The sequence below is a fragment of the Saccopteryx leptura genome, chromosome 6 (assembly GCF_036850995.1).
Source record: "Saccopteryx leptura isolate mSacLep1 chromosome 6, mSacLep1_pri_phased_curated, whole genome shotgun sequence".
Classification (NCBI taxonomy): domain Eukaryota; kingdom Metazoa; phylum Chordata; class Mammalia; order Chiroptera; family Emballonuridae; genus Saccopteryx; species Saccopteryx leptura.
Window position 1 is genome coordinate 87595533 of NC_089508.1, and position 16785 is coordinate 87612317.

The 16785-nt window shown below is 45.4% G+C and overlaps 1 protein-coding gene and 1 pseudogene across 1 annotated transcript in view; both read left to right on the forward strand.

Annotated features, from left to right (window-relative positions):
* Positions 1-16785, forward strand: part of RYR3 (ryanodine receptor 3) — a 605631-nt gene that overhangs the window by 368174 nt on the left and 220672 nt on the right. The window contains 6 exon segments of the mRNA XM_066388565.1: positions 460-634; positions 8880-9088; positions 10996-11171; positions 12091-12127; positions 13620-13783; positions 15835-16000. Coding sequence (XP_066244662.1) covers positions 460-634; positions 8880-9088; positions 10996-11171; positions 12091-12127; positions 13620-13783; positions 15835-16000 — 927 coding nt within the window.
* On the forward strand, positions 3118-5127 carry LOC136375929 (large ribosomal subunit protein eL34 pseudogene; annotated as a pseudogene).

Below are 16785 nucleotides of genomic sequence, written 5' to 3' on the forward strand. Positions count from 1 at the left end.
TAATTTAAACCACTGACTGATTATTACCTAATAATGTTTATCACTTTGCTTCTTTGCTCTGGTGAAGGGGAGGACTGTATACACAAGTTCTTTCTGTAATCACCTGCATATCTGCCCTTGTCCCTGAGCCCATTGCTTCTATTCCAGAGGAATTTCACAGAACATATCTGGCCTGTATCTAGGGAAGTCTTAGCACTTTGCCCTAGAGGGAGTCCTGCTTATTGTCATAGCTGAGTAGGTATTGGGAGACTTGGGCCACTTTTTCTGGTGAGATTTATATATCTCAGTTTGATTCATCAGTAAGATAGATCACTCCTCCCTGTGACTTGTCCTTGGTGCCTTGTAGAAACCAGGTACCACTACCAATTAGAAGAAATTGCTCCGTTGGTCATTTCTCTAGCTGGATGAGGCTGCTTCAAGGATCTCCATTTCTCTAAGCTGTAGAGTCTTGTTTTGTAGGGTCAGCGTTGGCATCAAGGGAGTGGGTATTTTGGACGTACCTGGCAGCCGGGAGATGTGGTTGGATGTATGATTAACCTAGATGATGCTTCGATGATCTTCACACTGAATGGGGAGCTGCTGATCACCAACAAAGGCTCAGAACTCGCCTTCGCGGATTATGAGACTGAGAATGGTAAATCGACCACCTGTCCCTTCACTCCAAATCCTTGAGTTGCAGGAAAACCCAGGGAGAGCTGGGTGAGCTTGTCAGCCTCTTTATTTAGGGTGCACTGTCCTTTGCATATTTGAAACCCTGGTGGTAAAAACTAGCATTTACACTATCATTATTGAAGAAATCAGGATAGTTGGTATGTAGAATATAAATATAAGTTCTGAACTTCAGCTAGACTGATTAAGAACCTTTCCTCTAATTTCCTGGTCTCTACCTTGGCAGTTTAAATTTCCCCAGGTTTCCTAGTATTACAGAGGAAATGCCAATTGCATGCAGACTAACGTCCGTGGCAGAATAGAAAAGTCAATGAATCAAAGAATTACTTTTTATTCAGATTTGAATTATCAGTCTGCCTATTTGTATAATTGAACTTGATGCTTTGATGAGAACCACTGAAATACAAAAAGTTTGACTTAGCTGTTCCCTTGAATGAAATACAATTAATTTTGAAATTCAAACATGCTGTGAAACCCAAGCTCGGTGGCACTTTTCAATGGCCATGAATACACCACAATCAGGGCAGTGCATTAAATACACAAAGAAGCAGTTGGCACTTCTTATTTCCTGTCTACAGAACTACGCTGTGTAAAAGTGTGGTTTCATATAGGAGAAGCAGCACTAGACTGCGAGGCAACTGACTCTCTCCTAGCAAGCTGTGGGGCCACCAATGAGTGTTGGCTTGATTTCTCTGGGCTTCACTTTCTTCATCTACCAGGGGTCCCAAACTTTTTACACAGGGGGCCAGTTCACTGTCCCTCAGACCGTTGGAGGGCTGCCACATACAGTGCTCTTCTCACTGACCACCAATGAAAGAGGTGCCCCTTCCAGAAGTGCAGCGGGGGGCCGCATGCAGCCCATGGGCCGTAGTTTGGGGACACCTGATCTAGACCATAGACTAAGAGGATAGACTACAGAGTTCCAACATCCTTGCCATATATAAAATTCTCTAGCAATGGCCTAATACCGCTGTGTGCACACCTCTTGCTGTGCCTCCCTCTGCTGCTCCTTTGCGGATGAAGAGAGGCAGAGTGGTTGAGAGGGAAGGAAGCTACTCTGGGCAGGAGACCTGGGCTCTCCTCCTGCCTCTGCCCCTCCCTGCCTGTGACATCTTGGGTAGACTTGATTTAACAACACTGTATCTCATGACCGACCCCCTCCAAAATATTAGGGCTCCTCAGTAGCTCTAAATCGCTTGAGATATTTACATCTCAAAAAAAAAAACAGTCCCCACCAAGAAAGCTAAAAAAGATAACACTGCATTGTCAAAAGCAGTGGAAACACATGAAAAAAATATATATATCATAGTATAAATATTTCTTATTTACAGAGTATTTTTAGATTTACTAGTCACTTTCACACTTTTTATAGATGCGTATTATCTGCAGCATTCTTATCCAACTGTACCCTAAAAGAGTTTTAAATATTTTCCTGAAAACCACCTATGTGGGGAAACTAGAAAGACTGTCAGTCAATGTATTTTCCTACAGGATGGCTAAAACCAGGCAGGTTCATATCTTCATGCCTTCTGAAAGGTTTGAAATCAGAGTCCTAAAGAAAGAATCCAATTCTTTGAGACTTATGGGGAAGAGGCCAGCAGAAGGGAAGGCTTGTGTGCTGGTTCAGAAGCAAAGGAGACAAAACACATAGTGAACACGAGGGCAGTGCAGACGAGACAGCTTCTGATACTGTCCTTAGGAGCAGATATGCACCCAGCGTCCACACAGGCCGTGCCCTCTTCTTGAGACCTAGGAGACAATGAAACACTAGAAGATTCCAGCTCATCCCCAAGGAAAGGCACTGCCTGAGACAGCAGGGGTCCAAAGACGGAGACTTTTTTCCTGGCTTCCCTGTGCATGAACCAGGGGAGGTTGCCTCTCTATGAGGCTTTGACGCAGCATAAGGAATAGAGAAGAATCTGGTCTGTTGTGCAGAGTTCGGAGGACTTTGTAAAGTCCAAAGCTGCATTACTCAACATGTGGTCCATTTGTTAGAAATGCAGCTTCTTGGGCCCTACCAGACCTGCTAAATCAGAAACTGCATTCAGACAAGAGATTCTGGTTTGTAAGCATATTAAAATGTGAGAAGCATTTACAGAACTGCAAGTAGTGCCTGTCTTAATTCTTTGCTTTAATTTTTTTTAATTTTTCTTTTATTAATTTTTAGAGAGGAGAGAGAATGAGGGAGATAGAGATAGAGAGAGAGAGAGAGAGAGAGAGAGAGAGAGAGAGAGAGAGAAGGGGGAGGGAGGAGCAGGAAGCATCAACTCCCATATGTGCCTTGACCAGGCAAGCCCAGGGTTTTGAACCGGTGACCTCAGCGTTCCAGGTCGATGCTTTATCCACTGCACCACCACAGGTCAGGCTGTAGTGCCTGTCTTAAAGGGTTCATTTCTAGCTGTAAAATGAAGATCAGCCCTTCTGAGATGGTGTCTACAGGCACTTAGAATGGTCCAGCATTTGACATACCATCTGTCAGGGGCTGTCCTACAATACAGCCTCCAACAAAGCTAGGCTGTCCCAAACTCCCGGTAATAAAACTGTTGACCTTTATACCAAGAAGGCTGGAAAAGCACCGAAGTCTGCACAGGGTGTATGCCCAGGCCGACTCTGCGGAGTTTGTGCTGTGAGACTCAGAGTTCTAAATGAGGTCGTCTGAAATGAAAACACATGTCATGGGGCCTCTGGTGGATCCATGTGTACTGAATGGGTCTGCAAAAGGATCAAGGTTGTTTTCCTTACTGAGGAGCAGAAAATTCTTGTGGAAGTGTTGAAGGCACAAGTAAGCACTGAGTCAGAAATCTAATTTTTTTTTCTTCTTTTTCAAATTGAGAGGAAAGGAGATAGATTTCTGCATGTATCTCGACCAGGACCCACCCAGCAAGCCCCGTCGGGGGCCAATGCTTTGCCTATCTTAAGCTGATGCTCACAACCGAGCTATTTTTAACTCCTGAGGTGGAGGCTCCAGGGAAGCATCCTCAGCATCTGGGGCCATCACGCTCAAATCAATTGAGCCAGGCTCTGGGAGCAGAAGGGGGGGATGTGGAGAAGTGTATGGATGCTTTTCCTGTGTGCCCTGACCAGGAATTGATCCAGGGACTTTCACATACTGTACCACTAAGCCAACCAACCAGGGCCCAGAAATCTAAATTTTTTTTAAAAAAAGAAGCTTTTTTGAGTAATAACAACTAAATAAATAGATAAGATGAAAATGTATTTAAAAAATAATAACTCAAAGTCATAGATTAGAAATGGCAAATGACTAATACAGCATGAAACTTCTGTAAGAATGGGATTGGCATCGAATGTTGAATAAGGAGTCTGAGCTGGCTGCCTCTCAGGGGAAGGGTGCCGCCCTCAGGGAGTGTAACTGGAGGATTGCTGTGGAATCGGGAGACTGCAGGAAAGGGTAGGGCGGTCTGAAAAATTTATTTGTGGATTTATCGAATATGAAGCTGAAAAGATACATAGGGTGCAGATTACAGCCTCAAATGCCAAGACTCAGTCTTTTCATTCAACACACTTTTATTGTCTAATCTGGGCCAAGCACCCTTGGACTTTCCTCCCTAAGACATGGGGGGGGGGGTATTGTAGGATTTGAGCAGTGAATACTATAACATAGAGGGATATTTTAAGATAACTGCTTTTAGAGATCATTTGTTATAATGAAAAAGATGACTCACAGACGTTTTGTGTGCAGGGACATGGGTTGACCTTCAGAATAATAGCAAAGTCTATTACTAGGAAGCTGTTTTATAATAGAATTGTACTGTATTATATTAACACATTGTACTGTACTATCATATCGCACTTTAATAACACAGAGATGAGATAATTGGAGGCTCTTTCAGTTCTGAGATGGCTCAGGAAGGGCAGTTGAAAGGGAGTCTGCCCATCGTTTTTTGATAAGAATAGCCCAGGGTTCTGGAATAACCGTACAGAATCTCTCTGTTTGCTATACGAAGTGGAAGGAGGCTGCAGTTCTTGCCTTGAGCTGTCAGGGAAAGGATCTGTTGAAAACAAAACATTTGGTGCATGGTAGGTAGCCGCTATGTTTGTGTTCTGGTCCTCAGCCTCCCAGCCTTGACTCGGCCATTATCCCAACGGGAGTTGTGCTCTGGGAAGTTTTTAGTCCTTTGAGAGTAGGAATGGGGGCAGACATTAAAATTCATGCCTGTTTTCTTCTCTGGGTTACTTACAAATTGTTATCTCCATCCTCTTCTACGTGGTAGATGATATACTCTTATCTGCCTCATTAGAATTTTGCTAATCATTGTTCCCAACCCAGATTCCATTTACAGCTCTTAATGTTGTCACCTAAAGGCATCTGGAAGCTCAGAAGCTTCCACGGTGAAACCTTTGCTATTAGTCTTCTCTTTTATTCCATTTAAAGGGAAGGAAGATAAAATCCTGAACATCCTGCCAGACTCAGAATGTGACGTCTGGAAGAGGCTTTAGAGCCGTCTCCGCTCTGCCTCTCTGCCAGGCACTCCCCTGAGGGACATGGTGCTCCCGCTGCGGCGTTGGTGTCTGTAGGGCCGCCTCCTGGACTGTTCCTGCCATCAGCCTGTCACAGTTGAACAGCTCCCCGCTCTGCTAACAGCTCTTCTGTAGGCAGCAAATGAAATTACTTGCCAGACGTATCACTGCCACCTGCACACAAGCACAGCGGTACCAAGCTCCCCTGTCATGCTTTCTGCTGATGGGCGCTGTGCTTCAGAAAGTGGCTGTGGCTGGGGAAATATGCCTTTTGTTTCCTGTGTTTTTTGGCAAGGCTTGTTACAGACTCAGTGCTGTCCCTGAACTCCGTCTTCAGGAGGCTTAGTGGGAAGTGAAAATGATTGGGTAAAACACGTGCTTTGGGGTTGAGACTTGCAGAAACACCTCAGGAACGGTCGGGGCAGTCATCTAACACTTCTTTCCAAGATCTGTTTTTCAATTCCTGGTGATTTGCTCTCATGTCTTTCTTCTTGAGTTCAGAATGGATTAAAAATGGATCCGTGGTTTAGGTTTTCTAGAGAACTGGCTTCTTTCCAAGCTCCTGAATTATAAAAAAAGATGGCCAATCTGTCCCCCTTTTTAGTCACATAATCAGTATAAAGCCCGTGATACAAAGTTCATCAGGACCTGGGGTCATCTCAGGTTCAGTCTTTGGTCCTGGGTCTGTGGTCACGGATCTCAGGCAGCCTGATCTACAGGCAAACTGGGCAACTACATGACACTTAGGAAAATCACTTGAAAAGTGAAGGAAGAATGAGCTAGTCACAAATCAAGTCATTGTGGATAGGAGTTAGGAAGCAGGTGCCTCGTCTGACTCCCCATCGCCCGCTCTGCACTGCTTTCCAGACGGCCTCGCCTGACCTGTGGGGGCGCAGTGGGATAAAGCATCGACCTGGAGCGCTGAGGTTGCCGGTCCAGACGGCCTTGTTCATGTGCTGACTCTGCAGCTCCGTGCGCGACAGACCGTCAGCAAGTCATTCAACCTGCTAAGCCTCGGTGTTCTCATCTGTAAAGTGGGGATAGTAAGATAAATCTATAGAGCCCTAAGCCCAGGGCTTCAACAGTACTTAGAAAGTTCCTGATAAATATCAGCTATTATGCTTTAATGTCATTGTTTCCCCCTATCTGTCTAGCATGCAGAGTTACAAAATTACATGGGTGCTACTGCCTAAGGTAGAAAAATTGTAGATATGAAGAGATTATTATCTGGGGCCTCTCTGCCAGGTGGAGGGAGCTGATGGGATGTATTCGGTTATCAAGCATTTGATAAAGTGCCTTGTTCCCAGTCTTTCTTAGGTTCTCTCTGTTCTGTCTTAAGGTCTGAATTGAGCTTCTCTGCTGCTGCTTTACACAGCTGTCCCAGCTGTGCCCACTTAGCCCCCACGTCCCTTTCCCCCACCATTGCTTTCACGCCCTGACTTCTGTTGCCGCACCTTTTCTCCTGTAATGTTGAGCTCTACCCTGTGAAGAGGGCGTCTGCCCTGTAGGGAGCACACTTCACTCTGTACGGAGTGTAACTGCTGTTTAAATCTGGGCGTCATCCTCTGTGACATCCACTCCCTCTCTTGCACCCTGACTGGCAGCTGGGCTGTGATTCACAGGGTGTGGGATCTTGTCCTTGTCACCTGCCCTTCTCATGACTGTGATCGAGTCCCTTAGCTCCTCAGGTCTTCAGTTTTACCCCCAGTAGAGTGCTGTCTCTCCTGCTGATAGCTTAGGAATGATGGGGAGCCCAAGCTCCTAGAAAAAAAGTCCCATGCTGATATGACCTTTTTTCCCTTCTGCATGTATCTTCCTAGTGTGACTGTGACTAAGAGGTTATTCATATGACCTGGGTTATTTAGAAGTCCTAATCCATGCTTCTTCTCATTCAGGCTTTAACACCTGTTATTTACTTACTTCCCCATTCAAGTTAATAGAGAAGAAAGGAGAAGAGAAGTTTTCTGAAGGTGTCCTATCTCTGTTCACATCAGGCTGTAACACTTTATGATCATGCCCCAAGATAGAATTACTGTAGTGGTAGTTTTCTAGTCAGATACCACCTTGCCCCCCTATCAAAGTACTGTCTTGGGAGTAGGGACGATGTGTGGCATAATATTGACTTCTATAGTCCATTGCCATTTCCATATCTATAAGCTCCCTGGGATTGGGACGGCTTCCTCTCCTTCTTTCACATCCTCTCTTAGTGCCTAGCACAGACCTCTGTCCCAATGGGGACTCAAGGAATTGCCAACAAGCAATCCTTTTTGCACACTGGAATCAGATTTCCAAACATTCCTTACTTATAAAAATCTCTGTCCATAGAAAGGAGAGGGTTTCATCTATCAGATCACCTAGTGTACAAACGCTGGAAGCGCAGCAGCACTAGGAGACTGTGTGAATGGAGCTGGTCTGCCTGAGCTGGCCGTCTGCCTTCCTGAGGGCCATGGCTACCAGTCCACTCTCAGTCCTCGGCGGCCCGGAGAAGAGAATCTCTGTGTAGATATCACCCTCTTCTTGCTGGAGTTGCATTCAAGTTTTCTTTATTTAGAAAACTTTAAACAGTGTCCTAAATGAGTTCATCGTTTCTGAAAGCAACCAACTTAGCTTGGAGGGACTTGATATCCACTTACCTCACTTATTTACATAGAACCTTTGTGGCTTAGATGACAGTGTACAGTATACGAGCTCATGCTAGGAGGATCTACAATTGAAATGGTGCTGGTCTTCGTTTGAATGAAAATTCTACCAGAATCGGCTTTCAAATTTCCCCTCATACAAACATTTCTGTCCTAGCAGTAACACTAGTGTGTTTTACAAGAGCTCCATCCCCTGACTTAGCCCCAACCTCAGAGCCCGTCCAGCCCTCCCAGCACTCTCATCTGCCTGCCTCCCACATTCTCCCAAATCCAGGATAATCACTGCTTTCCCAGCTCTGCTAACTTGTTGGTCCACAATTACGATTTATAAATAGTCCATGAAGAATAACACCAAGCAATTTGAATTTCTGCTTTGGTCTATTCTGCATGGCAGTTTTTTGTTGGCTTTGTTTTGTTTTGTTGTTTTGGGGGGATTTTTGTTTTTTTGTTTTTGTTTTTTACCATGATTCAAGCTTGGAAAGACAAGACCTATAGGAAAAAGTTTTCTACAGCTCCTGCTCAAAAATCTTGCCTTCCTGCCTAGGTGGATGGGGCTTTGTAAACTGTGGACAAGCAGAGTCAGTGTAAGCATTTAAAACTTCTCAGAATCATAGTATCAAAATGGGAAAAACCATTAGAGCTCTTATTTCCCTGAGGACTATGCTGAGACCTGGAAAAGTTAGGTGTTTGCGCCAAGTCATTCTTTAAGTTTTTTGTGCTCTTCTGTTTTGGGCGGTATTTAGAATTTCCCAGGGCCCAAATGCAGTTTTACTTAAGGCATAGGTAAAGAATTTTACTTTTTTCTGATTGGTTTTACTTTTCCAACTTAAGAATAATCTTGATTGGATGATTGTTTCCCCCCCCCCCCAAATTATTTTGAACCAAATTACTTTTGTTTCCCATACACAAAGGCAGCCATAATGTCCATGTGCCTCCTGTTTTGAGTGTATGTGCCAGGAGGAGAGACAAAGGAGGGTGTCCCATCTTTCTGACCAGAACTCAGAGCTGTTAAGGAAGCAAACATCTGGCTTCCTCGCCGCTTCCTGGGCAGTTCTGCGGGCTAAGGCAGGGCTCTCTCTCACCATTCTGCAGGCTTCGTTCCCATCTGCTCTCTGGGACTGTCTCAGATCGGCCGCATGAACCTCGGGATGGATGCCAGTACCTTCAAGTTTTATACCATGTGCGGCCTCCAAGAGGGCTTTGAGCCTTTTGCTGTCAACATGAACCGAGATGTTGCGATGTGGTTCAGCAAGCGCCTCCCAACATTTGTCAACGTGCCCAAGGATCATCCACATATAGAGGTAGTGTTACACGTTGTGGTGGCCCTGGCAGGGCAGGTGGGCCAAGGCACTAAGCTCCTGCTAATGCTCCTTCCTGTCACAGGGCAGCTGCTTACCTACGTCCATGCCTTGGCTGCTCACCAGCCACCTCCCTGCTGGCCCTTAGGATTAGAGCTACAGACATCTTAATTGGGGCAGCTCAGTGACATCTGACAAATGCCAGTCACCTTGCAGACACAGCCTTGCAGATCAGTCTCCAAGCCTTTGGGCCACTGTGTCTTCCCCGACATTCCAGTACTGCTATTGTGATAGCAATACAGTACTCAGAGACCGTAAATGTCATTTTTCTACATAGGTTCAGTACCTCTATTTAAGATGTCCTAGACACAATTCTTCTGTGCTCATAAACTGATGTCTTTTAGGCCCTGTTTAATTTCTGCAGAACCATTTCCAGCATTTTAAGCTGAGGTACAGTAATTGATCATGATGCTACCACATTGTAGGAGGAGTTGAGTAAAGCCAAACCTTGTAAGGAGCCTGATTTGGGTTCTGATTTCACATCTACTTGCCTCCATTTTGCCCATGCTCACCATGGTTTTTCTCATGATGTGGGGGGTAGGGGTCGGGGACTGATGGAAATTCAGGCAGATCAGCTACACTGGAGTATTAGATTCAGCAGCTTGCTTCTCCCTGACTATCACTTCCCTAACTCAGCATCCAGTCTAAATTTAACAGGCACCAGTACTTAATCCCACACTTTCCCTACCGTCTTACACAGTGGAGAGTTTTATTTCTCCCAATTCCTGCCCAGCCATTGTTTAGAAAGCTGGTTCCCAAACTGACAGACTCTAGAGACCCTCCACTAAGGAACACTGACAAACTGCACGAAAATATGTGAGCACACTCGCGCACCCCAGGATAAAAACTAGTCTCTACAATGCAGGAAGAAGTGCCTGGGTCATGAGGACATTATTATAAGCCCAATTTTACTTTCCCTTGTCCCCCAACGCCCCACACACATTTTTAAAAACCCAGTTTGGGTCTTTCTCCCTCCAACCCCTTCTGCTGCACTGCCTGCTCCCCGGTGTTGGGAATTTCCCCGTATTGAGAGGGGCTCAGGCTCCTCCGCGCTCAGGCTGCAACTGTGGCAGAGATGGAGGATGCACTGCTGGGAGACAGGACCCTCCGAGGGAGCTGTGGTTTTTCTTCTTCAGGTTGGCACTCTCCAGCACCCTGTCCTGGAGATATTTTCATGCTCACTGACAGTGGAAATTTCTGTGAAGATTTTCTTTAGCCACTTGCCCCTTGACCTGAAAAGTCAGTCTGGGTAGACACTATGCTGCATTTTCCACCTCACCCCCGTCTTGCACCTGTTCACCCTTGGCCTTGCAGAAAACCCAGTGGGAGTGTTCTGTACATCTTTGATTTCTCCAGCCAGAGAAAGAGCTACTGGTTTCTATAGATCCAGGCCCAAGTAATGATGAAAATGATTTTAGTCATCACTGGTGACAACCTTTATAGTTCACAGAAAGCTTTGACATATGTAATGTCAATGAGGGAAGGAAGGATGGGATCAAGGTCAGGCTCTTGGTTGTGTCAGGTAAAGCAGTGGTCCCCAACCCCCAGGCCGCAGACCAGTACCGGTCCGTGGGCCATTTGGTACCGGTCCGCAGAGAAAGAATAAATAACTTACATTATTTCCGTTTTATTTATATTTAAGTCTGAATGATGTTTTATTTTTTAAAAATGACCAGATTCCCTCTGTTATATCCATCTAAGACTCACGCTTGATGCTTGTCTTGGTCACATGATACATTTATCTGTCCCACCCTAAAGGCGGTCCGTGAAAATATTTTCTGACATTAAACCAGCCCATGGCCCAAAAAAGGTTGGGGACCACTGAGGTAAAGGACCCTTGGTGTCTCCAGGTGGTGAGGATTGATAGCACCATGGACAGCCCTCCGTGCCTCAAGGTGACGCACAAGACGTTTGGCACACAGAATAGCAATGCCAGCATGATCTACTGCCGTCTCAGCATGCCCGTCGAGTGCCACTCCTCCTTCAGCCACAGCCCCTGCCTGGACAGTGATGCCTTCCAGAAGAGGTGAGGGTGAGGCCTCCCGCTCTCAGAGGCACTCTCTCTGTCTGCCGTGGGTCAGTTTTCCGTCTGTCTGTTTCTGACTCTATCTCAGCACCAATAGAACTCTATGGGTAGGGTTCTCTCTGCGTTCAGTCAGGTAAAAAAAGGAGAATCTGTGTGTCCATGCATACACGTGCACACACGTGTGTGTGTGTGTGTGTGTGTGTGTGTGTGTGTGTGTGTACACGTGTGCAGTGCATAATTAGGGGACCAATCAGACTAAACAGGGTCACATCTAATGGAAGAGTTTCTCCTCTTCTTGAGCCCTCTGAGTCCCTGGCCTCCTCACAGCCTAAATTACTGTTTTGGAGAAAAAGGAGAAGGTGCAGTTGCTGTTGCCTTTCTGTGAACTTAGAAGCTTCTGGAAGTGAATACTGCTTTCTTTGCATAATTATGGGCAATGTCCAACCCAGAAGCTGTGTGACCCATGGGTAATGTGGCTTCTTCCTTCCTGATAAGTGATCTATCTGTTCCTTGCTCTCTTTCTTTCATTTCGTGTCTGTTCTTAACCGCTGATGTGTGTCTGCCTGTTTGGAGCTCTTCCTGCCCAGGTCTCCTCTAGGATTTCCCATCTACCAAGCTTTAAGCAAGCACAGCTCCTTGAGGGAACAGGGAAATGTATTCAGAGAGGTCCCTGCATGCATTATTACAATCTTTCCAATGCCCCACCCCCTGTGCTGAAGGGCAAGGGTTGGAAGTCACAGCCCTGGCTGGTGGTAGCCCGTTACAATTGAACCTGTCCCGAGACCCATCGGGATCACTCATGTGTAGGAACTAGTTGCCTAAATTTGCTTCATCATTAAAGGTAGATCAATTGCCCTGTCAGAATTGTGGGATTCTCTCTGCAGCTGAGTAACTAAAACATGGATTATCTTCCCGCCAGGAAACAGATGCAAGAAATCCTCTCTCAAACAACAACAGTAAGTAAATGTGCTCAATTATGGTTTTAATTATTTGAGTCTTTGCTGTGCCTGGTAATATGCTCCTTACAGCAAAGATCTGTTTGGAGATCCTCTGTAATTGCCAATTACTCTGTCTTTTAATATCCATCTTGATGCTTCCAAAACACATCTACAGCATTTCTCAAGAGGGGGAGGAAAAGACAGTTACTCTGTGCAAAGCAGAGGGTCTACCTGGAGCATAATTGGGCATAATTGTGTACTTGTCCATTGGCCACCGGGGGCCCAGTCTGCCTTTCTAACTGAAATGAACATCAGTTGGAGGGTCTTAATTTAATCCTTTTGTTTGCTCTTTTCTGTATACTCTCCCATCTCTATGAATCAAGTCTCCTATCTCTCTGAGCAGTGCCAGGAATAATGTTGAAAGCTATCAAAGGAGAAGGAGCCAGGGAACCAGCCCAGAGAATGGAGGCTGCTTTTGGTCTCTTTTCTATATCGAGACAGTAATCAGAAAGCCACATGTCCTCATTTCTTTCTTTTCCTCTCTCTCTCAGTCTTCTTTTAGCATCTGACAAAAACATGGTTTTTGGAAGAAATGCATGTCATCCCTTCTGTTGTTGTCCTACCATCCTGCATTCACAGGCTAACGGCCATCAGGGAGGGGATTCTTGCTGCCACAGTCACACACTTAGAATGCACAGGGCACCGTGCTGGGTACCTTCCCGCTTAATTCCCACAGCAGCACCATGAGTGGACGATATGATACACCCTAAGACACAGAAAAGACAAATGACTTGTTCTAAGTCACACAATTAATAGCTCCCAGTGTCAAAATTCAAGTCCAATTTTGATTGGCTGACCATTTTATCTTCCAGTTAAAAAGAAAACAGACAACAAATACAAGTAACTTAAGAGTAAATGTGCTCAGGTTCATAAAGAACATGATGAAGCTGTCACTTACCTTAAAGCTTTAGTTATTATTATAGCACCGAGATACACTTCACAAGTTATGGCATCTGCCAAGAACTGCTGTAATTCTCCACTGTCGATGACCCTGATGACCCCAGAAAGCATGTCTGGCCGCTCTTGGAGCTTTCTTTTGCAGCATCTTTTCCAAGATTTTCAAAAACAATATCTTGGGCTTCCCTGTAGAAAGTATAGCAGGAGTTCTCTGAGCCTGGGCTGTTCCCTCTCTCAGGGCAAAGACAGACAGTGTCCAGGAAAAGGTTCAAGTTCTGTGCTGGCCGTTCCGAGTGCTGCCACTATCTTCTGAGCATAGGGTAGTAGACGAAATGCTTGATTCTGGAGATGCTAACGCAGAACAGAAAACAGAAAAATGAGGAAGTCAGGCTCTCTAGTCAGCCCTCCTTCCACGACTAGAGTCCAGCACCACATACCTTCAGAAATAAGTGTGCTTTTTTGGGAAAAAAAGGGCCAACTGGGCTGCAGCGTCATGCCTGCTCTGCAGCGCGCCCCCTGACGGGCCACTCACTGGTCTGTGGTCTCTCTCCAGCAGTGCTACTACACAATCCGCATCTTCGCTGGGCAGGACCCCTCCTGCGTCTGGGTCGGATGGGTGACTCCAGACTATCACTTGTACAGTGAGAAGTTCGACCTGAATAAAAACTGTACAGTGACTGTTACTCTGGGGGACGAAAGAGGCCGGGTCCATGAAAGGTAAGGGGTTCCTCACTCCCTCCCCCCAGCAGTCTTCTCCCCTCTAACCCCACACCCCAAAAGAAGGAAACATCTACCCTCTATTAAAAGGGAAAACAAAGCGCAAGCTTAAAATCCTTAAGTAAATGGGTGGAGTGGGTACTGTGGCAGGAAAGTGGTGGGTCATTTCCTCATGTATATAAAACACGGCCCAGGGATGGGAGGAGATACATGTGGACAGTGGGGAGGTCTGGGCCCTATTTCAGACTCTTCTTCATGATTTCTGGGCAAGCCCCAATTTCTACAACATCAGAACAACAAGTCATAGAAAAACCCCTGGGTGCTTGAGAGAAGCCCCTTCAGAAGAAACACAGTGATGTACCACAGTACACAGCAACTCGTCAACTCAGAACTCCTCATCCCAAGACTTTGTCATGGCTGAAAGCTCAGAGAACAGAAAGGAGACATCGCAAATCGTGAATAATAACCACTGAGTGGAAATTAGGGATCTTTAAGGAAAACACACGTCAGGCACACCCACACCCTCCCAGTAGTCCACTGGCACTGCCACCAAAGGAACAGTCCTTGGCCAGGTATGGCCCAGAGGTGACCCAGGAGACCACGTCTTGCTTCCACCTGAGACTGAATGGAGTCTTTCCCCATGCAGACATGTGGAGAGATATAAGTTGTTTTATAAGCTGACCTTTCTCCCTATAGAGTCAGGAGTGTTTTTGCAGTCTGTGCTCTTTAGAGGCTACTGGCTCATCAAAGACCCATGGTCAGGAGCCAGACACCATGGCTGTGTCAGGAGGACCTATGTGGGCAGGTGGTTAAGAGCGCAGCCTATGAAAGCAGACTGCCTGTATTTTAAACTGGGTTCCAGTACTCACTGTGGGTGTGACCTTGGACCAGCCACCAACCTTCCTGGGTTCCATGTCCTCATCTATGAAATTAGAATAATTGTTCCAATCTTATAGAGTACTGTGGGGCTTCAATGAGATAATACATAGAAAAATGCCTAGAACAGCACCATAGCCCATGCACTCAATAAACATGAACTGCTATTATTACTGTAAGTGAATGTCTATCATATTTTGAGACACAGAGTAGATGCTATAAGCAACATCTGGTTCAGGTTGGAAAGAAAAATATGCAAAAGTAGTTGACAATCCAGACATTCCTCTTCAACCAGAAAATCAAAAGGCAGACGTGGTCATCCTAGTTGGGTTTATCACCCCAGTTTGCTGGCAGTGCCTTGTTGGACATGATTTCTCTGAGTCTCAGTGACAGCATGTATTGTGAGAATTACCTGATACATTAGCACTTAGAATAAGACCCAGAATACAGTAGGTGCTCAGTAATTCTTCTTTGTCTCGCATAAAAAGAAATAAACACAGAATCGATTTCTAGATATTTTCAGGTATTTCAAATTTGGGCCCTTTAAAATATGACCAAAACATGGCCTGGTCATAATACTAATTGAATTATGTAGTGGTCAGCAATGTGCTTAGTACTCTAATCCTTTAAAAGCAGGAGTAACACGGCTGTCGTTTAACCTTTATGGGAACCTGGAAATGGCTATAACTCTCTGGAAGGAGCAGCGTGCACTGGCCCTGCCTGAAGGTCTTCCTACTGAGGAACCAGCCTGAGTCTCCAAGTGTGTTGGTCGATTCTTGACCTTAACACCAGGAACACAGATTTGTGTTCCTGCCTCATAGACCAAATGTCTGTATGAGTCTGCTACTGAGTTCACCCCACCCTTGTGCCTCCGTTTCCCCATCTTGAGGGTGAGGATACTACCATCCCCATTCTCTGGTTCAGAAAGGTAGGCTGACATGGAGCCAGGAAACTGTTCCCCAGACACTGTGCTCCGTGGGCTGAAGTAGCCTGATAGATTTCCACAACCCTAAACTTTGTGGTTTGTGTCTGAGGACCTGGGGTTGAAGCTGAATGAATTTATGTAAGAATAGTTATTGGAGGCGGACTGGGAAGCCTGGGATGGCTCATCCCTGAGTCCTGATTGCAAACTGCCCCAGGCCCTACTCTGTGTCTTTCATCTTTTGGGCTCCTAGTGTGAAACGCAGCAACTGCTACATGATCTGGGGTGGGGACATTGTGGCCACTTCCCAACGAACAAGTCGCAGCAACGTGGACCTGGAGATCGGCTGCCTCCTGGATCTGGCAATGGGCATGTTGTCCTTCTCGGCCAATGGAAGAGAACTTGGTACCTGTTACCAGGTAGGATTGGCTTCTGGGACGAAGATAGCAGTGTCCCCCCACCTTAGGTCTCTGCTCCTCATTCTAGTCCGTACTCAGCATCCCCATCACGGTGTGTGCAGGTGATTAGCCTACATGGCTCACTAGCCATCTTGGAAAACAAAAAAAGAGCTGTGGCTTCATTTTGTCCAGAGACAGAGAGCTGGGGGGTAAGGGTGAATATCATATTAATTGGTTGATCAGATATGCTGGCTATCTTTCTAGAAAATAAGAAAGATTTCCCATAGAGATGGGCTCTAGAAGGTTAATCATTTATTCCATAAACATTTCTTATGCAACTTTAATGTTATCTGTGCCATACAAAATGTAAAGTTTAAGGTGAACAGGGATACTCTTTAAGAAACTTTTATGATCAAATATAGATACATACAAACTGATTGATTTGCCAGGGAGTATATACCCTTTGCAAAAGGTTAGTTTCATTTCCTATACCTTCCTTATAGAATCCATATATATATAATAGTGTTTTCCTATTACAATGACTGGGAACTCTGATAGAACAACTGAGGAAAACCATCAGTTGTACATATATAGGTTTGTACACATTAATCAGTTGTACACATTAAGCACAAGAAGACTGTAGTCAATTATACTGTAATAACTATGTATGGTGCCAGTTGGGTATTGGAAACATCAGAGGAAATACTTTGTAAAGTATATGACTGTCTACCCACTGTGCTGTACACCTGAAACTAATACAAAATAATATTGAACGTAAACTGTAATTGAAAAATGTAATTTTAAAA